The sequence below is a fragment of the Marmota monax genome, unplaced genomic scaffold, assembly GCF_021218885.2.
Source record: "Marmota monax isolate L192 unplaced genomic scaffold, Marmota_monax_Labrador192_F-V1.1 WCK01_AAM20220418_F8-fsc00030, whole genome shotgun sequence".
NCBI classification, from domain to species: Eukaryota; Metazoa; Chordata; class Mammalia; order Rodentia; family Sciuridae; genus Marmota; species Marmota monax.
The window spans coordinates 8,562,445-8,587,160 of record NW_026691988.1 but is presented as its reverse complement, the minus strand read 5'-3'; the positions used below and the strand labels follow the sequence as shown (position 1 = coordinate 8,587,160).

At 34.2% G+C, this 24,716-nt stretch overlaps 1 protein-coding gene across 1 annotated transcript in view; it reads right to left on the bottom strand.

Annotated features, from left to right (window-relative positions):
• Positions 1-24,716, bottom strand: part of Pex7 (peroxisomal biogenesis factor 7) — a 65,324-nt gene that overhangs the window by 20,860 nt on the left and 19,748 nt on the right. The window contains exons 6-8 of the mRNA XM_046450193.2: positions 16,912-17,018; positions 15,212-15,325; positions 12,985-13,040 (exon numbers count right to left, since the gene is read on the bottom strand). Of these exons, the coding sequence (XP_046306149.1) occupies positions 12,985-13,040; positions 15,212-15,325; positions 16,912-17,018 (277 nt within the window). The remainder of the gene's footprint in view (positions 1-12,984; positions 13,041-15,211; positions 15,326-16,911; positions 17,019-24,716) is intronic.

The window sequence follows — 24,716 nt, the reverse complement described above, 5'->3', positions numbered from 1 at the left end:
GAAAAGAAAGAAAGAAGGAAGGGAGAGAGGAAAAAAGAGAGAAAGAAGGAAGACAGGCCAGCTGGCAAGCAGAATGCTCCTCAACTCTGTGCCTAAAAATTCCATTGTGTACTCTATGGGATCTAGAAAGCTCTTCACAGGGAATGTTCTTAACCAGCTATGTTTGGGAACCACCATTCAGAAATGTTTCTTAACCTTCTTTCAAAGGATACAGACTTGATTAATTCCCATTAGAAACAATAGTGATCTCAGATGGAGGTAAGCAAAAGAAAAAGTCAACAGGGCAGTGATTTTCAAAGGTGACTAGGTTGAAATCAGCTGAGAAACTCAAATCTGTGTCAGTACTGGGAAGTTCCAAGGTTCTCTGGGTAGAGGAATAACCCATTAAACTAGTGGTTATAACACTTCATGATTACCTAGAGGGCTTGCTAGTAACAAATTCAAAAGCTGTAAAGCATCGCTGAAGAATCTGTGTAAGAAAGAGTTTCCTAGGTGATGCTGATGTTCTTGGTCTTGGGGCCACACCCTATGAACTACTGTCCTAGACTGCTATTACTGGTAAGAACTTATTAAAACACTGTCTGTAGTACTAGGTAAAGGCAAAACTTTGTGGAGGAAAAATATGTTAGAGATGAAGAACAGGCAAAGAATTTCATAGGAAAAGCAGCACTATTAGTTCAGGTAATTTAAGTCAGCAAACTGACTTTAAGAAAATAAGTGTTTGGGCTGGGGATGTGGCTCAAGCGGTAGTGCGCTTGCCTGCCATGCGTGCGGCCTGGGTTCAATCCTCAGCATCACATAAAAACGAAGATGCTGTGTCCACCAAAAACTAAAAAATAAATAAATAAATATTAAAATTCTCTAAAAAAATTTTTTTTAAAAAAAGAAAATAAGTGTTTGCTTCTGCTTCCAAGTATAAAGTGAATAAAAGAATAAAAATGATCTGAGAATAAAAATGATCTGAGATTGAGTTTTTCACTAGACTCAATCCATGCTCTGAAAGAATTGCATATTAGTACTTCACAGTTTGAATGCTGCTTTCACATCTTATAAAACTGTTTTTGATCCTCACAGAAACTTTCAAGGTGGATACAATGAGTATAATTTCATTTCAGAATGAGAACAGGCTCAAAGAAATCATGCAATCTGTAGCTTTAAAGCTAATAAAGAGCAACCCCAAAGCAAACCCTCTAGTGATATCGTTCCCAGTACTTTCTCTACTAAAACATCGTCCATTCACTTCTTCTCTAGCCCTGGGCCACACTAGAGGATTTACCATGTAGGTGGGCAGGATGCCTAGAATTCTTTAGGCAGTTTGGATTAATACCCTGAATGTATGAATGGGCCTGGACCAAGTCAGTTTCATGCTAGCTCTTCCAACTATATAGAAAATGTCATAAGCCAAAGCCCCTGCCAGGACTCCATTAGTCAGACAACTTACATTCAAAACCAATACCCTAAAGAAATTATGAGTCAGAATAAATGTGAACCCTCATGGCAAGCAATTTAGGAATTCCTTTCCTCTTCTAATATTTTTATATGTATTTCTTCATCTCATCTATAACCTCTTTCTAACTTAGGTACCACTCCACTGATCAGCTTGGTCTGTAACAACAGATTCCTAATCTTTAGCACATAAAATTATGGGCTAACACACATGAAATCACAGACTTATTAGTTTGTTATCTATATCAATGTTGGAAGGGATTTGAAAATAGAAAGTGTACAACTAATAAAACAATTCTGCAAAGAGTTAAACTTATTTTCATTTGCACACTCAAAAATTCACTGAATGCTAACACTCTTATTTATTTGCATTTTGGATTGGAAAGCTGTTTGGGTTTTTGTTTTTGGAATTTGTAGTAACAAAAATAAAGTTTAAAACAGAAAAGTGCTAACTGCCTGCTAAATGAATAATATATAATTTCTTTTGAAACATTACTGAAACAAATGACTCCCAGAACACTCAATCACAAGTATCTAGAAACCATACCATATTTTCAAGCTTTTCAGGTTAAATATGATAAAATTCTAGACTTAGCTTCTCTATCAAAATAAATTAATTATAATATTTCAATTAAAACTTTAATCAGATCAATATTTTAGAGGGGCAGACTCCACTTCATCACAATAAACATTAAGCCCAGGAACCACACAGCATAATGCCTAGAGTACTTTGACAAATTAAAGGAAACCATTAGGCTGATGGAAGGCTTGTTCTGGAAGTACTTATGGTTGTAATCCACAGAGATGCAGGATGACTTTCTGAAGAATGCTACATCTCAACAAAAGGAGAATGTGGGGGCGGGTAGGGGGCACAGCCCAGAACACTCCAATAGGGTTCATTTACTGTTTATTTTACAAATTGAAGAATCATGAAGTAATTTTTGCAATTCAGTTTCAAGTAAATTTTTTACTAAAAAAGAAACAAAACTCGAAGACCTCTCATGAAATAGTATTGATATCTCAGGGATAGTCTCTGTACATTTGAACTGTAACTAGCACCAAAATGTGGCTACCGAGGGTAAAAAGCACATTTCACAAAGGTACAGATGAATAATGGTGGTAAGGCGGTTGCATTATAATGTCACACCTAAATACTGAAAACATTAAACTTACAGCAACGGCTTGCTTGTGCTTTTGGTCATTTATTACACCAAATAATAAAAGTTCTCATCTTTGCAACTAAGTGTTTATGTCCAAACCCAGCAAAGGTTGTCAAGTTGTGGAATGGTGCACAACTTACAGTCATCTCCTTTATTTCACAAACATCTCTCAGGAGGGGATAGACACAGTCTTAGGGATGAGGCCAGGAAGAGACAGATGTCAACAAAGGTAGAGAAAATAAGACAAAGCAGACCAAATAATTCTGTTTCTTTTCTGGTGTCTAGACATGAAAATAATCTGCAGAAAGAGGAGGAAGGATGAAGCCAGCACAGAGAAAGGCAGTTTCAGTACCTGCCTTAGGCCCTGCTGCACTCCTGCCTTTGGGCTCTGAGAAACATTTTCTCTTTTCTAGCTATCCTAGGTATTTAAGCAGCATGTGCCCACACACACTCACTAAATTACAAAGTAGAGAAAGATACGGGTCTGTGCTGACTTTTATTTAAGATGAAAATAAGTTAATAATTATTGCTTTTTATTCTCTGGATGGTTCATTCCATTACGGTGAATCCCTATTCTAGATTGGACTTTCAGGACAGACCTCAAGGGTGAACTGTTTACCCTTGAGTTCTCAGGAAACAGAGTAAACTACAACTAGTTGACTGGCAGTACCCACTTGACTTAAATAAACAGGCTTACCACATGTGCAAATAACGAGTAGGAGGAAAGACCACAGTTTTTTGCTCTGTCACCTTTTTCTTTAAAACTGTAACTGCACAGATTAGTCTTACAACAAAACAGCAGCTTCCTGTAATACTCTCTCAATTCTTCACTTCAGAGGCAATCACTTTAAATTCTTTTAGTTGCTTCTTCTGATATTTTACTCTACATTTCTAAATAATAAGCTCACTCATTTAATGAGTTTCTTCATTTTCGTATATTATCTTTTGACTTACTACTATGAGGAATGAGGTAAAACAATATCTACTTAAGAAAATACAAATATATACAACAAAATCTACTCAGTTGCCTTATTAAACTTACAAAACAGAATTTTTAAAAAATTATAATGCAAATTAACTGACAAAATCCATAAATTTTCTGTTGGAACTAATCAGCACAATTCAAAGTTCAAAGCAGTGACTTATACTGCATTAAGCTAAGGCTTAACATTCCACACTCCTTTTACAGCTATCTATTTATTCATGTGCTTGCATTAGGTTATGAATTAGACATGGATTTGGTTTGATTCTCAAAGAAAAATGTTAATACTAAAAATCTTGGAAAATGTTCTGCAGTTATAAACCAAGTTATTTAAAATCAAAAGCCTTATATATTCCTTTCTATAATACATACTCTTTCATTTTATAAGAAATTCTGATTTTCCACTTGGATTTAACTTATAAAATTACACTTCATTTCATGAAAAGATCTTTTGAGTATGACAATAATTGACAAAAGAATTTATTTTGGGACACATTAACAAACTAACATAACAAACTTTTTGAAAAAATATTTATTTTTTAGTTGTAGTTGGATACAATATCTTTAATTAATTAATTTATTTTTTTAAATGTGGTGCTGAGGATAGAACCCAGGGCCTCGCCCCTGCTAGGCAAGCACTTTACTGCTGAGCCACAACCCTAGCCCCTAACATAACAAACTTACAGGAGTTGTTGCTTCATACATACAAACATCTTAGCCCATGTATACAGAAAGCTCAAAGAGATTATTCAGTGTATTAAATATCAAATGACTAGAAAAATATGCCTCTGTAACTTTAGTTAATAATCAGGATATTGATATGATGGTTCCAAGTTAAATGGTATACTTCTCAATCTACCCAATTATGACTCAAAAACAATAGAACAGCATGATTTGTCCTTGAAATATTTTCTCTCTCTCTCTCTCCCTCTCCCTCTTTTTTTTTTTTTTTTGGTACTGGGGATTAAACCCAGAGGGGCTTACTACCACTGAGCCACATTCCCGGCTGTTTTTAAATTTTAATTTTGACACAGGGTCTTGCTAAATTGCTTAGGGCCTTGCTAAATTGTTGAGGCTAGTCTTAAACTTGCAATCCTGCTACCTCAGCCTCCTGAGTCACTGGGATTACACACATTTGCCACTGCACCCAGCTTCCTTGGAAAATATTTTTTCACCCAAACAAGACTTTTCATACTAAATTCAGTTTTATTAATAATTACTCAAAACATAACTAAAGTAAAACCCCTATTAAAATATCGTTGTTTGTATTTTAGTATATTTAGTATTACATATACTAAATATATTTAGCATACTAAAATATATTTAGTACTAAAATATCTTTCTAAGAATTAAACAAACATGGAAATGCAAATATTCTTCTTAAAAAAGAAACCAAAGACAACTACATTGCAATGCTTTCCTAATGTCAGTGATGAAGTCAGGCAAACCTCTGCTGCAAAGTAAAAACTGTGCTAGGGTTACAGAGACATTTATATTTAAGAAAGGATAGAATATTAAACAAATCTTCTGTCACTTAAAGAACTAAATTGTACTTCCTGCAAATGTTAACAATTAGCATCTATCGTTAGCCTCAATATATCTGTGGTTTGATTAAAAATGTACCAGAATTAAAAACAACTGTCTCAAAAGATGAATCATTTGAAGATGCATAGGAGCTCACATTCAACCACATTTCTTATCTATTTACTTTGACTGACCTTTTTTTGTGGGTAAGGGGAACTAGGTAAAGTTGAAATGAAAGGTTTGTGAGACAGAGTACATATTCAGCTATACTATCTGTTTACTTTGGCTGACCTTTTTTTTATGGGGAAGGGGAAGAAAGAGAAGTAGCTGCCCATAGAAATCTCTGTGCTAATAAACATAAGGATCAAAAAAGCCCATCAACCACACCAAAGCTAAAACACTGACTATATAAAGGCAGATCCCTTGAGAGGGACTGTGACAATGATAAAAGGAATTTGTACGGTTGCTTTGTTAAGATTCCACATTAGCTATAATCCAACTGAGGATCATTTTCCTGATTATAAGAACTTTATTTTATTTTAAATTAAATATTAAACATCACACTATTAAAAACATTAGTAAGAAACATTCAATGTCTTATTTTGCACGAGTAAAGTTTACTTTTTTCTCAACTGTTTTTACTTTGAAAATTATCAATCTACACAAAAATTCAAAGACTAATATAATGAACACAATATGCCCTTCATCTAGCTCACAAATTGTTAAAATTTTGCCACACTTTTTTTTATCTTGTCTCTCTACAAATATACCTACAAAACAATATTTCTGCTGAACCATTTAAAAATAAATTGCAGACATTGCATCTTGAGTTATCACTGTGATTTTGCTGTTTTTTTAGCAATTTGATCAAAACTATAGGAACATATTTATAGTGATTTGGTACTAAGTACAGATTTTGAAATATATACATACATGGGTATACATATATATGTATATACATGAATGAAAATGATAAGGAAACTAAAACTTATTGAGTGCCTAATATGGGCCAGGCACTATGAAAAGAATTTCCACATATTGGTATTTAAATCTCATAATAATATATTTTATGATAGAAGAAATAAAGACTCAGAAAGGTTAACTGGCTTTATAGAGATTAAATATAACTAAATAAAATGAAATTATATATTAAATAACTAAATATTTGTTATCTATAAATGTAAAATATAGCTGGTAATGGAAAAATCTAGAAATTTAAATTATACATGCTGCCTCCCTAAGAATTAATAAACATGCACATAATAAATAGTAATTTAGAGGAAAGACTTAAATTGATTGAAATGAAGTAGAAGTAGTCATTTGATTATGGATTTGCATAAAATGCCCCATATACTTTTAACTCTGTGTAATGTAACCATTCTTCCGGCTCCTGCTGCATCATATTCACAAAGCTTGCTTCCCTATCTCATCTTCCACAGTACCATAAAAAGTCCTATTCACAAAGCTCCTCAGTGGCTGTAAACAATATAATTGTCTTATTAATGTAATGTTAGATAAAGCATGAATGATTAATATCTCAACTCTCCCTGAGGTACTCACCTTTTAAAACAGGAAAGTTATTGTTACTACTAGCATTCTCATTTAAAACATCGGCTATTTTTTGAGCACTAAGTATGTGCCAAGAACATTTATACATACTATTTCATTTTATCCTCTGAACATCCCACAATGCAGGTATCATTTCCTATATTTCATGGCTAATATATTGAGGAGGCAGCCTTTCACAAGTCTTATTGACTCAAAGGCCCATATGCTCATCAACCAGAAAACAGATGTCTAATCCACAATTTTTCCCAAAGAGCAAGAGATGGGGCAACCACTATTAGGGTCCCTTCTTGCCCCTGCAAGAGGTCAGTTTCTATTCTTCACACTTGAATAAATCCTATTCCTTTCACTCTTGGGAGAAAACAAAACAAGCACAGAATGTGGAGAGACAGGGCTGTTCCTAGATAACTTTCTACTCCTACTTTGTATTTCTCTTCTACCCCTAAGGGTAGAGGACAAGAAAAGGCCAGGTGGAAGCTGATTGCCTTTGCTGTTATAAAATATAAATGATTACTTCTTCATTGAAGACTAGAGATGATATGGGCCTCAAGCCCTAAGAGATGATCTTTTGTCACCAGCCATTCTGCCATTAATACTGACAACAGAACAAACCCTTATATATAGCACTTTCTAAGTGCCAGCATTTGTATATGGTAACTCATCAAATCATCACAAGAGTCCCATGTTGTATGTACTATTATCTCCATTTTATAGATAAGAAAACTGAGCCATACAGTTTTAAAATAACTTGTTCAACTTTATATAGCTAGTAGAAGACAGTCTGGCTCCACAGTCTGTGATACCTAGGAATATGCCAACCTGTAATTAATCCATTGACTATACCTTTCATTACTTCATAACTAGATTTGTAAGTATATATCTACACCAAATTGACAGGCTTAGGATTCCCTTAAACATGCTTCTATTTCTCCCCGAGCCTTCATTTTTACCATTTCCTCAGCAAGATATTCCAATTTTTCTACTACAATGGCTAGCAGATAATATTCTACAAATATATATTAATTTTATGACAGAGCATAGCTGTACAACTTTGTAACTTTGTAACCACTTTGAAAAGTGGTTTAACATTTGAAACATTAATATTGAGAGTATAGGCAGAGACCCCCATAATGCAAACTGTGGATAAGTACAGTTTGATTATTACTGAAATTAAAATTCTTTTCATATTTTTCTTGCTGAAAAAAAATGTTAGTCTAAAAAAATTAAGTGCTTCGTTTAGAATATTACTATCAAAGACCATGGATTAAAAAAAATGTTTATTTTAAAAGTTAGAATATTTTTAAAAGTATCACAAACCTGAAGAGTGTTAACTATGAGGCTAAATTGATCATTTTAGCTTTATCAATGTATGAAAGTTATTAAAGAAGCATTTGCTACAATGTGGAACCGCAAAAGTCTTCTTCCTCATGAAAAAACAACTGTTGTTTGGTTGTAACACATACCTGGCTTGCTGATTTTGGTTTTAAAATCTACTTGGTATGGGGGCTGGGGTTGTAGTTCAGTGGTAGAGCACTTGCCTAGCATGTGTGAGGCACCAGGCTCGATCCTCAGCACCACATATAAATAAGCAAAGTAAAGGTCTATTGACAACTTAAAAAATGTTTTAAAAAAATCTACCTGGTATGAAACCAAAACATGCACTCAAAATTCAAATCATGCTTATACAGGGTTGGCACAGTAAACGTGGCCTGGCAGGAATAAGAAGTAACCTAATCAAGAGTGTATCAGGAGAAGGAGACTTAAAATCTATGATGATAAAACTCATAGGAATACGGAGAAAATTTACTAAGATACATTTTAGATTTAGTGTTACCTTGGGTGAAGTTTAGAAAGAACTAAGGTATGCAGATACTCCTCAACTTATGATGAGGTTACATTCTAATAAACCCATTGTAAAGTGAAAATGTAAGTTAAAAACACATTTACTACACCCTACTCAACACTCTAGCTTAGCAACAGCACACTGTAGAGTATCCACTACTTCTCCTCATCATGGTGGGGTGACTGGGAGCTGCAGCTCTGTAGTGGCCCAGCATAGAAAGAAAGTACTGTACCATTATCAGGCTACCTTTCCAAACCTAGTAAAAGATCAAACTTCAAAATTCAAAGTATGATTTCTGCCAAATGAGTATCACTTTCATATCACAGTAAAAACAAAAAATCTTAAGTAGAACTAGCATAATTTAGGAACCATCTATATTGTTATAAAATATATTACTCATTAGCTGAAGAGAGTGCGGCTATTTTTCATAAAGCTTGAGTTTTTATGTAATCTAAACCAAACTAAACAATTTAAAACATTAGGCTTTTTATATATAATATATATTAGTTTTTAGATCTTCATTACATATTCAGTGAAACACAACATAATGAGCTACTGTATTAGTAAAGGATACGATACATATACTCATCTACAATCAGTTTTGATATAACACCTACCATGTGAACTATTTTTAAATGAAATTTTAAAAGTTTCAAAAAACTAAACAAAATCTAATCATGGGCAACTCAATATAAACTATATCTGAAGAACTTGTATTATAAATATTAGCTACCCAAAATCTAAATGAAATATCTGTATAATTATCAGTGCTAAAAATTAAACCACTTACTCCTGGTCTTATACCTTAAATCTGTTTTCTTTCTGTTAAAATCATTTTTCTGGCACTAAAATATCATCAATCCAATCAGATTTAAAATTCTTCAGAGGATAAATTTAACTCATATCACATGGGGCAAAAATCTACCAAATGTACCTTTTTTGAACTTTCCAATCAATGGTCACCAAACACAAATAAGGAGAGACTAGATTCACACAAGCCATTAGTACGATTAGTCTTACTGTCTATATGCATTGAGAGTTACAAATATACATATATTTATACACAAAAAAATATTCAAAATGAAAGCTTGTCAAATGACTTTGTTTTTCTTTTATTTTTATTTACCTTTTTACAGGAAAGTCTTTGATAATCCTATATTGAATGATCACTACTGGCCACTAACACCTGGGTCAAAAGCTCTTAAAAGAAGTCACAGCTAGAAAAGGATTGTTGGAAATTATTTCTTAGAAGGATATGTGAAAAAGCCTTAAGCTAAAGGTGGATCACCACGTTCCAGGGGAAGGAAATTCCATGACAAAGTATAGGAAAGACCAGCGGAGAATCAGAAAAGAAAACCATAAAATTCCTGGAACAGAAGTTTCCAGGAGGAAGATTTGATCAACCACGTAAAATACAGCAGCAAGGTCCTGAAGTATTGACAAATGGACTGGATTTTGTATTACGAAAGTCACTCATGACTTTGGCCAGGGCAATTTCAGTAAAGAAGGGCTGAAGCCAGTGTGGGGTTGGGCATAAATACAGATATAGCCTTAAGTGTCTAAACCTATAAGCTTTCAAGGGTCTAAGACCTCAGAGCTGAAAATTAAAAATAATTTCTTAAACTAAATTAACAATTTAACATCATTAATTGATAAATTTGGTTTTCAAAAATATTTTCTTCTTGAAAACAATTTCTACATCAGATTTTTTTACTTCATAAGAATTCCTGAGTATGCATGATGATTGCCAGAAAATCATAATCAATCATTAGTGAGATAGCCTGCCAAAGCACTTCAAAAGCAAAAGTTAAAAACCTTTTCAATGTAACTAACCCTGTTTAAGCAGTGAGGCAGACCCATTTTATAGGTTCAAATTTATCAAGTAAGACTTACAAAGCAGACAACCCTGGGATGACAAAGGCCCTGAAAAAGGCCTGCTGAATGGAACCATAAAGGGACCTTAAAAGCTGGCTAAGAAGGCAAGAACAGTATAAGACAGAAGGAAGATACAGGACCAATGGAGAAGCTGCAGACTGAAGAAGTCAAGAGAGTCACAGAGTGATGATAAAGGAAGAACAAGAGGTAACTTTGTAGAAATGCAGTTCTGAAAGCAACAGGAGTATAAAGGATTAAGAGCACCTGTGCCCAGGGGTTCCAAAAATAAGAGGAAGAATAGAGAGGTACAAATATAGATAAATTTGCAGATTTGATTGGAAACTGAGATTTGTGCTTGAGCTCTACAATTATTTTTTAAAAAGAAGTAAGAGATAGTCTTTTGCTAAAAGTTCAGGGCATAGGCTTGGGAAGGTAGCTTCAAGGCAAAGGTTGGGAATAGTAATTAAGAATTATCTCAGTATTTTAAAGCATGATTTCTTTTTTTTTTTTTTTAAATATTTATTTATTTAAGTTCTCGGCAGACACAACATCTTTGTATGTGGTGCTGAGGATCGAACCCGGGCCGCACGCATGCCAGGCGAGCGTGCTACCGCTTGAGCCACATCCCCAGCCCCATGATTTCTTATATAATTCTTGTGATCACTTTTTGAGCTTGTGGGAATAGATGTTACTAATTTCCATACAACATATGAAGAAACTCAGACTCTTAAGTTATATACATATTAACTTATTGAAATATCTTTTTCAACTAAACTTTAAAGATCTCTTATTATTTAACTATACTCAATTTTTCCATATGCTTACAAATATAATTCTGGTAACTTTGACTTAGAATCACAATCATCTCCCAGGAGTTCTAAACATCTCTCCTTCAATCTCTAGTTCATAAAAGACACAGCCTACATCTTAAAAGCAAAGAGCAAAGCAAAAATGTAAGGCAAAAATTGTGATGATTTATGAGCATACTAGTACCTACAATATTTTAGAGCAGTGTAGTTCACATTCAGTTTGTATCAAATATTCCTGAGAAAATTTTTATCTGCAAAAGTAAGGTATTTCCTAACTGTTTATTTAGGAATACTGACATGCCTAAATAAAACAGTGGATTAAGATCATAGTGACAATTACAAAAAGAAAGTATGGGGTAGTCATTTACTAAGTCTCCCTTTTATTGAAAAACAAACCACTAAAGTGAATTCAAGATGTCCCTTGATTGACAGAGCTCCCAAATCAGAAAGACCCAATTAAAACTGTTAAGAATACTAAAAGTGAGATCACCAAAAGATCAATACCCAATCTCAAATTGGTTAAAAGTTCTATGATCACTTTCAGACACCTTGAAATGCAAGGACCAGATTCTCTATCTGGAAATCCCTTTTGATCCTACTGTGACTTACGTGAAAGAGAAGATTCTAAGTTTTCTCTTTACCCTGTTTAGCCTATACATTCCCAGTCATCCTCTCCTTCTACAGTTTCTGAGACATACTGCTTACTGTTCCCTTCTGTTTCTGGTGGGTTATCCCTTTCTTCCATCCAACATTAATTCCCTCCTAAAAATACAATCTTTTTGCTCTGCTTTCTTTATTCTTTTTTCCCTTTAGTATATTCATTTTCATGGAATGAATGATCAGCCTTCAAACCCCCAGCCAAGGATCTAGCTCCACAGTTTCAGTTTGGAAATGTCTGGCATGGACAGAGAAACTGACAAATTTCTTCCTGTCTGTCATGTTGCCATTCTTTGGCTCCCAAGCTTTATAATCAGTCCCCACTATTCTATACAGACTATTTAAACACAAAACAAAACTTGGCTACAGTATAATTTCAATTGAGAAGTAGGAGCATCAGTGTGATTATATTTCCTAGTTTGTCTGTCTTCTTGTATTGAATCAGTCAAAAAAAACCAAGTTAGGGCATGTAATTTCTCTCAAAGCATTATTATAATCTGTTCTATTAGAAGTATATTTTATCCAAACAAAGTTATACAGATTCTACCTCATCAAATACTGACTCAGAAATAAAGGAAAGGAGATCCGGGTAGCTGAAGCAATAAAGCCAATACAAATTTAAAACTTGTTGTGTATCTTCACAAAAACCAATCCAGAACAACAAGAAGAACAAATAAAACTACACAGAACACAGGTCTTCAACACATCTAAACTTCAAATTACCTATAAGAAGAAATATAAATATAATCCCACTGAACTGTCTCCCACATTCTAGCTATAAGCCTTTGTGGACAACAAAGGCAGTCCAGGGAAGAAGGAATAGAACAGAGAAAGGACAGAGGAGCCAGAATCAGGGCTAACACTGATCTAAAATCACTACTAGAAAGAAAAGGCTATCACATGAATGAAAATACTGAAAAGGATAATGTAGACTGAAGTACAGATTTAAAAGTAGAGAGAACAGAAAGAGATGGGATTAAAAAGTTAATAGTTAAAGGAAAAGGAAGATTAAAAGGCAAGAAGGACACATATTGTTAGTAAAATAAATATGTAATCTTTCAGAAAAGTGGCAAAGTTGTTACTTGGTATTCCACAATGAAATGTATTTAAAAAGCACTGTACCTTACAGTGAAATCATAGGAGCAAGAGGCCAGCACTGAAGCATGAAATGGTGAAAACTAAAACAAAACACACACACACACACACAAAGGTTAGCTCTAATTACAATATGCTAGATCATTCCATTGTAATAAAATTAAGTTTATTCAGTGCTGTCACTTAAAATTATGCTTTCCTGAACCTTACATGCTTAAATTTCAGGAAAAAATCTTTTGGTCTTTTAAGTTTTCATTTATAGAAAAAAATTATTTTTACATTCTCTAAAGAAAGCCATCCCTTGAATTTTAGAACTTCTTTAGAATAAGTGTTCCCAAAATGTTGCTGTTCTGTAAAAGTTACATATAAATTCTTATTAGCTATCCAAATATGATTTTACAAATATGAGAGTATGTGACAGAACATTTATATGCAATAATTATAGAATTTACCAACTTTATAAATACATATTATCGCTATAATCACAGATATCAAAATAAATATTTAAATGTTAAATAAAAACACCTTTAAAATAATTTTTAGGTTATTTATATCATATGTCTAATGGAAAATGCTTTCAAAGATACAAACTGCAAATTTAAAGGCAAATAACACCTTCAAAATAAGTAATAAACATAGTAATACAGACTGCCCTTTGCAATTATATTTGTTCAGTATTTATCTTACTAGCACTTTATGTATTTACTTACTTATTTTTGTGGTGCTGGGGATTGAACCCAGGACCTTTAGCACACTTGATGAATACTCTACAACAGAGTTACACCCCAGCCTTATAAGCATGCTAATAGTTATATACACATATAACTACATTTGAATAGTATTTTACAATTTTTAGAGCACTTTCACTATATTACCCTATTTCATTCTCAGAACCACTCTGAAATATACATAAAAATATTTTTCAACTACTAAAATCTAGGGTTGGGAGTATATTCAGTAGTAGAATACTTGCCTACCGAACTCAAGGGCCTACATTTGATCCCTAGCACCAAAAAATCTACTAATACCATCCACACAAGACTACCATTAAAAAATAAACAAAGCAACTCAGACATGATTCAGCATGCCTGCAATCCTAGCTACTCAGAAGGCTAAGGCAGGAGGATTGCCAAATTCAAGGCCAGCCTGGGCAACTTCTAGCAGGACCCAAAATAGAGTATCAAAATAGAGTAAAGATGGATGGGGATGTAGTACAGTGTACAGTGCTTGCCAAACATGCATGAAATCCTGGGTTCAATCCCCAGTATTGCGAAAATAAAGAAAAGAAAATTAGAAAAAAATAAAGCAAAACAGGGGACTATGCCTCATATGTTTCATGAAAGCCAATAAAATTTAAAAATACTAATTTTGGCCTGGAGCAGTGGCACATGCCTATAATCCCAGCAGCTCAGGACACAGAGGCAGGAGAACCAGAAGTTCAAAGCCAGCCTAAGCAATTTAGAGAGGCACTAAGCAACTCAGTGAGACCCTATCTTTAAATAAAATATGAAATAGAGCTGGGGATGTGGCTCAGTGTTCAAGTGCCCCTGATTTCAACTCATGAAACCCCCCACCCAAAATACTAATTTAATGGAAATTTGGAATTTAAAAAATAGAAATGTATAGTTTTCTTATTGAAAAGATCACTAAGGTAATTTTTTGCCCTGAATGTAAAAACATGAAAGAATTAAAATTGGGAAATGTCATTTAAGATGTTTTCCACAGTAATTTAGAAGAATTTGCCTAAATAAAAGCTGAGAACTAACTTAAGTTACCTTATAACAGATGAATTTCTTGGGAGCAGCACAAAGGAGTTATCTCATCCTTTATTGTTTGGAGAACAGAAAATTTTTTATACCCCACACATTTGTGAACATTCATATATGTCATCATAATATACTATTTCCCACTGAATGGAAAATTATAAAGACTGTAATACTAAAAGTAAACTACTATAGTAAAAAGTGTTAAAATAGTATCTGCTTCCCTCTACCATACTGTTCTGCCATGATGGAGCTGGCTGGACCTCTGAAACCTCTGAGCCCTTAAATAAATTTTTCCTCCTCTACACCTGTTCTGGTCAGTGGAAAAAGCTGACTAAAACACTTATCATTAATTTGGTAACAAAAACACATAAAAAAGAATCAATAACCCCCACTCCTAAACACCAAAACCTTCTTTTATACATGCTTCACTGATTCTATTTATATTTACATTTTTGCTCTACATATAAAAGGACAAGATAAAAACTTACTTTCACCCTCCTAATAGCATAGGTGTGACCAAGAAGTTCAAACACTGGTTGTCGCACATTCCTTAGGTCCCAGCCTCTCAAACTACAATCTACTGCTCCTGTCACCAGCAAATTCTAAAAACAATTCAGAGAAAAGTATATTGTGACATTTTTACAACTGAGCAGTACTAAGGCTTCCTATTACAAACAATATCTACTTTCTGCTAATTATCTATTTCATCTCAGGCGTCATTCTTGTAAAAATGTATAATAAGCATAGAAAGGAATCAAAATAGACATTACATGGCCAAAAAAAATTAACCTGAAAGAAACTTAGAATGCTTTATGTCTATGATGGAATACTATACACAGAGACAAAAGCAGAGTCTCTATTGTACTGTAGATTTTTCCAATTTATTTTTAGTAGTAATAAATACATAAAAGATTAAAGCTTATTTGACAAGTAAGTCCACTTTTCTCTTCAAAAGATTTTCAACATCCTCTGAGATCATAAGAGGTATTAAAAGGCAGGAGGCCAATTAATTTAGGACTTTTTGAAAATGTAAAGGGAACAAATTAAATTTTTATGTTTTTCTGAATCCAAATCCATCACCATCCCCAAATCTGTTGGGCCAAGTCTTAATCTGATCAAAACTCAGAATCTATGGAGAGAATTATCTATCACATCGGGTTTTACAAATTCTGCTATCTAGAGCCCTAATGAACCCAGAGGCCTAGCTAAACAGAACAACTGCTGGGTCCACACTCAGCTTATCCCACATCCACCACAGCAGCAATTCACTGTCTGAATATGTTGGGCTTTAATACAAGATCATTTGAGGAAAAGTTTCAATGATTTAAAAAAATTTAATCTGTAACATTAAAATTAATGTATAAGTTTAATCAAATGTATAACAGCACCTTTTTTAGAATTCCTAAAATTTTTAATTTTCCTAAATGGAAAATTCATTTGTAATGGGAGAGATTAAAACTGTTGTCATTAGCATTAACATTTTTATTTAAATCAAATATTACTGAATATGTATTATATTTTCTTTTCTGTTTAAAGAATTCTGTCAATATCATTTTTTTCCACTTTCAATAGTTTTAACTTTCAAAACTAGGGGAAAAAATAAGTATACATTTTATCTATTTTCACAGTTAACAAATCATTTGAGGTACCCAAGTAGCATATTAACACATTTAATATACTCCTATGTAATTCATATGTTCATATGGTTAACTGAAGTTTTGTAAAAAATTACACAGTGCTATCTTACAGAAGCATGAAAATTGTGTTTAAAGGGGAAGATGAAACAGAAAAATTTTAAAGCTGATACAACGGTCAAATTAAAAATCAAGTTACAAATAGTTCAGAGGTCTGAGTGGGAAAGTGAAAAAGAAGGCAAAAGATGATACAAAGTGACAGGGTTAAAAGCAATCAAGAAAAGATTACATAAATTGTAAAGCACTTTCCCAAAACAAACAAAGCTGCACTGTTGAACTTTTGAGAATTTGTGTTTCTTATTTTGCTTGTTTTATGAGCACTTACAGCCAATTAATGCTAATACGGGTCAGTCACAATCATTAATTAGAAATGAAGGGACTGAATTTTACTTAATAGTTCAGAACACCACCAAAATCCACATAAACAAAGATAAAGAAATCTTGATTTCCACATCTGAAAGGCCAGAAGCTCAGGAGAGAACCACACACAATACCTCATTGTATTTACACCAGTCACAGCTCAAAATTTCTGTCTGATGTGCTGGAATCACAATTCTGACTCCTGTTGCCTTCATATCCCAAATTCTCAGAGTCTGATCACCTGGTAGAAAAGGAAGACTTGATCACTTTCCATCATCACACCATTTGGCTTCTCAGTGACATAAGGAGCTCATGATGATAAATCAAGTAAAATTACTTTTATTACTTTCATTCTTACAATATTTCCATCTTTATATGTTTTTAAAACCATAATAATGCATAGGAACTACTAAATGTAAAAGATTACAAAAAGTAATGTACCATGATAATGCTTTTAAATCTATTCAAAGAGAAAAATTTTAATCTCACACTCAGGTACAATAATGATGAACACTCAGTCACACTTTTTCCCTAAAACCCTGAAAATCCTCATGCCCAGTAAATAAAGTCAGCACTCTGTACAAGCATATTATAAAAGAAACAATACAGTAACTGTCTTACTGTTAAATATAGGGAAAAGTCTACCAAGCCAAGAGAAAAGAGTTTTTTTTTTTTTTTTACTTTTAGGTGTTTTTGTTTGTTTTAGTGCTGAGGATTGAACCCAGGACCCCAAGCATAGTAAGGTTTGCTCTACCACAAAGTCATACTTCCAACCCAATACTTTTAGTTTTTATATATGCTACATTTTAATGGGTGAGCTGGAGGTATACTTTTTCTTTGGAACAAACAAACTCAAGAATTTTAAAGATTATACCTTAATCTTTATGCAAAAATTGGCTTACATTGTTTAATTGTACAAAGTCACCCTGACTAAATGTTTTATATGCTGTTTGACTTCAAGTTTTCTGAACTACAAGGAAAGAAAAAATGATAGAATGAGTAAAATCTAGATGTATATACATTTACCTCAAAAGTAAAATATAAACAACAATGACAGTAGAAGCAAGCTACTTAGGCCTCATGAAGAATGTATAGACTCTGGCATGAGAGCAGGTGGGGGCTCATTTATAAGTGTGTGATTTTGCATAGGGTATATACTATCTCTGAGACTAATTTTTAATTTCTTAAAAAAAAAAAGCACAGGGTATAGTACAAGAATTTAATAGAATACAATTTCTGTAGAGCACCTGGCATGGTCTCTAGCACATGGTAGATACACACTCTAATATATGATATCTAAAAATGCTAAATTTTAAAATTATCCTTAACTTTAAAATTATCCTACATGTACTTTCCTATATATCTAATTATGAATCCATATTATATGGCTAAATTTAGCTACTTTAGACATTTTTCCCCCTGCTTATTTGGAAGTTGTTAAAGAAAGATAAGAATTTGTTAGTACTAATGAAATGTAGAGGTTAAGAACAGGGGCTTTAGGGTCCCAGAACTTGGTTCTAACCAGTGTGATCAATTGGTAGTTACTTAACTCCTCAATTTGCTTACCTATGATAAAGTATCTCTTACAAGACTTAAATGAGATAAGGCTTCATATGGTGCCAGATATATGATATATCCTTAATGATTGTCTAAAAGCTGAAAAAAAAAATGCACCTACATTTAGAAGTCATCTCTGTCCCTCCAAATAATAACAGCTAATATTTATTGAGTGCTTCCTATGTGCCAGATGCTGGTCTAAATAGTTTATATATATTAACTTTTTATGAAACAATACAAAAATTATTATGAAACAAAAACTATAACATAAGTAATTATTATAGCATTTTACAAATGAGGAAACTAAAGCATATGGAGATGAAATGACTTACCCAAGATACTAAGCAACAGAACCAGGACACGCAAGCAGAACCCACTTGGTCTGGCTCTCCGGTGTGTGCATTTTACAACTAACTACACTGCCTCCTAATGTTGCCATAGAACAAATGTCATAGTCAACAATGCTGGCTGATTCTTGAGGAATTACTGTTCTGTTATTTTTTATCTTTCTTTTCTTTTTTTTTTTTTGAAACATGTTGTCATTATGTGTCCTAGGCTGATCTCACATTCCTAGACTCAAGTGATCCCCCACCTCAACCTCTAGAGTAAGCTAGCACTATAGGCATGTGTTACTATACCTGGCTTCTATGTTACTTTTTCTCTAAATTGGGAGAAAAACATTTTCTTTCTCTCATATATATTTATAGATGATATTTTGTAGATTGTCATTTAGAAATAAAATATAAAGCGTTACAGATAAAATTTCAGTGCATTTCCAATCCCACTTCCTAATCTCCCTGCCTAGAGGCCACCACAAGCATGACTTCAGCATGTTTGCTTTAGTCTATGTTTTGTAATACTCTTATAGATCCATAAATAGGTACTAAATTTCTTTGCGTGTGAAATTTTTCCTTCTTTAATTTCAAAACACCACTCTGCTACTTTATAAAAGGCTGGAAAACACTTTTATAGGTAAAAGTAACTAACATTTTTGGACCTAAGGATGGCAGAGATAAAAGGGAATGAGCCAAATGGAAATAATTCTGAACTGATATAGGTTAGAGCTTAAAATATCTTCATGGACCTTAAAAATAACCACTGTTTCCAATTTAGCCACTAACCAGTGGAATTTGTTTCAGAATTCCAAATACCTTTGATTAAATGACATTTTTTGACTTTCCTCAGCCTTCAGTATCTACAGCAGAGTGACATGTGAATATCTAGCATCAGCCTCTGAACAACCTCTTCTCACCAAGTGCTTCTAAAAAGATTTATAGTTCAACACAGGCTCACACCAGCCAGCAGCAAGTCCAAGCAAAGCCAGCTGTCATATCTCATTCCTTGTTTGACCACAGCCAGCAGGTCAAAGAGAGGTATTTGGGGTGCATGTTTGTGTGTGTGTGTTTCTGAAATATAATTGAAAAAAGATAATGCTAACCACTTTCTTATAGTAGAATTTACAAACTTAACATTCAGAAGCCTCTGGGTCATGTGTCTCACTGCAAAGTCAAGTTACCAAGGACAGAGAATGTGTCATGGGGCAGTTCAAGCATCCCGTCCCTTTCTAGGATATGCTTTCAAAACATGTCTCAATGACTTAAGACAATTCCAGTACTATCACTTACAGGCAAAGGAGACCACTTATCATGGAGATAGTTGCTGAGAGCCATAGCTAAGTAAGAATGACTCATGGCAATTTCTTTGTCAGCCTACCCCATGTTGCTTAGAGGGAGGACTCTCCATTGTGGAAATGGGCTTGCCTTGGACCCAGGGCATTTGCAGCAACTTTGCATGAAAGGTGACCTTGCTCAGCGTATCCTGCTGCCTCAGGCGCCTTGAGTTCCTGTTGAGTTCTCGCGGGATTCAGAGAGTTTTTTGGGATTCAGAGTCCGGTGGAGAGTGTGGATTTTGCCCAGAACATGCTTGTAGTGTGCCGGTGTGAGTTCGGGAATAAAGAATTGCTGTTTGAATCTACAAGGCTGTGAGTGGCTCGTGATTTTGTGCCCAGCCAGACTGCGGCAATAGTGAATGGTATTCTCCCAAGTTTCATCTCTAAAAAAGCCTAGCCCCAGATAAAAACATCTGATTCAGTCTGAAGCTTCCACTAAAACATATAAAGTGCACAAGTGATGCTTGTTCACTTTCAAAACTAATTTTTAATACTACACCTGAAACTATAAGGTCTGATACAGCCATGACTAAAGCACTGGCTAAAGTCCAATTATCTTGTATTCACCTGATAATTACATTATCTGAATGTGTGAATTTCCTTAAAGTACCAATGCATTACAATGAGTATAAATTAGGAGATGACGAAGTAACTTATTTTAGCACTAATATGGCTGAGTTTCAAAAGAATCAGTGTCAAACAAAACAAAGAAGACACAAAAGTATAAAGAAGGCAACATTATTAATCTGTGCTGTCAGAAGGCAGACATATTTACCGTGGGTGGAGTGTCTGGGAGGAGGAGTAGTGACTTGAAAAACAGAAGGGGGTCCTCTAGTACAGTTCTGTTTCTTGGACAGAGTGCTGATTGCACAGATGTGCTCATTGTGAAAATTCATCAGGCTGTATACATAAGAATACATGCCATTCTGTATGTGTGTAAAAGATTAAACAACAGCACAACAAAGGCTGGGTGAATGGCTACTCTATTTCTCTTGACATAATATTATAGCTCTGAACCATCATATTCAAACAACATTTTTTTTAAGTTGGTTTAGGTTGTCCCTCTAGTGCAGTTAACCGAAGGGACACAAAAATGTAAAGACTGCTCTGCAGGAGCTAAGACTTTTAATCACTCCTATGGTTACACATTTGGTACTCTGTCCTCATCTCTCTTTCCTAGGTAAAAGAAAAGACTTTCTAGCCATATGGTATACTGAATGACTCATTCAACTCTTTCAGGACATCGATATTTAAAATCACATCTTCCAGACAACTGGCCTTTCATCATCAGCCAGACGTTTATCAGAGTCCTATGACATGCCATAGACCCACCTGAATTACCAGCTTCTCTTTATCATTTTCAGACCTGCCATTGGCAACAGAACCAGAATAGGAAGTGCTGGCTTTTACTATGTCTAATTCCAAATTGCAGTAAGTAAGAGGAAATTAGGTAAGAATAATGAGTACAAAGAGAGTGAACTAAGTACCAAAAGGGTACTTTTGGGCACCAATGATTTAATTGAAATGCCAGATGCCTATCAGATGTAATATGACTTTCTCTTACAGTAGAATAAGGTTTATTTTAACTACTGGCTAGACCCCACACATTCAGGCATGGCTATGACTTATGCAATTATATGGAGTCTGTAAAAGCAGTAATTTAGTTTTCATGGCTCAAAAGAAAGTTTGCTTCATATTAATCCTCTTTATATAAAGAGCTCAAATATTCTTCTTCACTGGACTAGTATGTTATTACCTAACTGTACACTCCATATTCTCTAGAGCAAGCTACTTTCAGCCACTGTTCTCAGAGTTCTCATTCTCAGAAAAGCCAAGATTGTTCATTCCTGCAGCACACATGCACTGCAAAGGCCATTCTGATCCTTTGCAAATATGCTCTGTTCTATACACATCCCCCTCTTGGCCTCCTGCCCCTCATCTCCTAACAATAGGTAGTTCATAGGTAGCAGCTTAGACACTACTTCCTCAGGGAAGCATCTCTACCAAACAACCTTAATAAACTCAGGAATAAATAATGTTTCCATAGAATTCCAGGAACTCGTGTTACATAAGGAGGTAACATTTCCAGAGCCATGATAAGGTATTACTATCAATCTTATTTTAGAAATAATGAAAATATAGAGGTCAAGTAGCATAACCAAAGTCACACAATAGTGAGGAAAACAGAACTTGATCCCAGGCAGTCCAGCTCCAAAGTCCACGTACCTAATCACTGTGTTATAGTACCTCTCCTGCAAAGAACTTCACACCCCTTACCATCATGTACTTCTAGTTTTTTCTTAGCATCTCTCTTTCTTACTGGACAATATGCTTTAGGAGGACAGCTCTATTTTTTTCCTCACTTTAATCTCTTATGCCTAGTAAACAGTGAATATTCGATAAATATCTGACTGAACCTGACAATGTCCCTCTCAACAATCAAAATAAACCTCGGATCTATTTTTAAAATTCTTACTAGATGTTTATTAAAACTCTTATTATATTGTTTTAAAACATCTTATTAGATGGTTGCTCCCATATCTTATGTAATAACAATCAAAAATATTTTAGTCTTTGCCTGTGAAAGGAATCCAGTTATAAGAGATTATACATTTATTATACATTTCCTATTATTTTATTCTCTATAAAAGAATATACAGTGCTATAGGAAATGTATGAAAACAAGACAAACAAAAAAATCTGGTAAGTAGTTCCTTTGCCTGTTAATACATTGACATGGCTTGGTAAGCAATTTTCTTGTCTCCCTTTGAATGACTATGGCACAATAAGAGTTTACTGCTTACTACACCACAACTCCTTACAAAACTTCTGCAGAATAGAAAAGAAATTTTAAATCTTTTCAAATTTATGAAACAGGCTACTATTTGAAAAGCATCATGAAGGACTATGTAAATAAAATGGCAAATGTTTGGGGCTAGAGGTGTGGCTCAGTGGTAGAGTGCTTGCCTAGCATGTGTGAGGCACTGGATTCAATTCTCAGCACCACATATAATAAATAAAGGTCCATCAACAACTAATAAAAATGTTAAAGAAAGAAAATGGTAAATGTTCAATAAATCAACCTTCCAATGAGTTTTCAAAAATCCTAACAGCTTTATTATATCCAATTTCACAGGGAAAGATTTTAAAAGGTTTTGTTGTGGTTGTTTTAAGGAACAGATTTTAGAGCTAAAAGGTTCAATGATTTATTCATTGAATCCCTTCTGATTTATTTTAAGCCTTACATGTACCTAATTTAACAAAGACTGGCCTTCTAGAATCTACCTACCTACTTTTACTGAATCAGATTCACTCTTTCCCTCCTCAGCACAGTAGTTTAGGTATTGCCTTCTCCCATTTTCTGTTCCCAACTGCAGAGGCTAAACCAGACCTAAGTGAGTCAAAACATTTCATCCCCTTCCTTGGGCAGAGTGACTGCTGCAGAGACATCCACATGTACCTATCAGAACCAATGACAGAATATAAAACTTTGAATGTCTACAAGAGAATCTCTTCCTTTCCTATTGGAAAAAGCTAGAAAGGATGTAGGGGTTGGAGCTTTTGCCATCTTGCCAACATATGGTACCTGACACCAAACCAATCAACAGGAGACAGAGACCTACATCTAACCAGCCTCTAAAGCCTAAGCTAGTTCTAGACTTTTCAACTGTTTCAGAACATAAATTATCTTCTTCCTTAATGCAGTTTGGGTCAGAATATTTTTCACTTTTAATTACAGAAGTCCTGGATAACATGACTACTATTTGTATTTCTAACATAACACATGAAGCTAATATAATTAAACAGAAGCTTCTATGAAAGACCACTTTTTAAGATTTTTTTAAGTTGTTGATAGACATTTATTTATTTATTTATTTGTTCATTTATTTATTATTTATACATGGTGCTGAGAATCGAACCCAGTGCCTCATACATGCCTGGCAAGTGTGATACTGCTGAGCCACCCATAGCCACTGAGCCACAGCCACAGCCCATGAGCCACAGCCACAGCCTGAAGGACCATTTTTTAAAAATATTTTTTAATTGTCAATAGACCTTTATTTTATTTATTTATATGCAGTGCTGAGAATCAAACCCAGCGCCTCACCCATGCCAAGTAAGTGTGCTACCACTGAGCCACAGCCACAGCCCCTAAAAGACCATTTTTATATATTATCCATTTTCCCTGTATGAGTAGTTTAAAAGTTAAGTATTCAGATTATACTGCTCATTCTACAATTAATCTTTTTCTACTGTTCAGTCTCATACACTGAATATTCTATGTGCAATATCCAGAGTCAATAATATATAGTGCTTCACAAAAGCCAATGTAAAAGGAAGAGATATGTGTGACTTAGTTCAAATAAAGGCCTAATACACACCATTCTACAGATGCTTAAATAAATGCAGCTGTATTAGTTCATGATTTTGTCACCAGATTTTATATTTGGTCACAGGCCTATAAAGAACGTGGTTAAAAACAAATAAAGGTGGGGTGCAGGTGTAGCCTTGTGGTAGAACATAGGCTTAGCATATTCAAGGTCCTGGGTTCAATCTCCAGCATCCAAAACAAACCCCCCCCCAAACAAATGAAGGCAATTTTAGAACTTTAAATGTTAACATAAACAAAACTGCATATCAATTACAGCAAAGTAGAATAATTTTTTTTTAATTCTATCAGTAGTTTAAGTTTTACTTACTGGTATTTTTCCA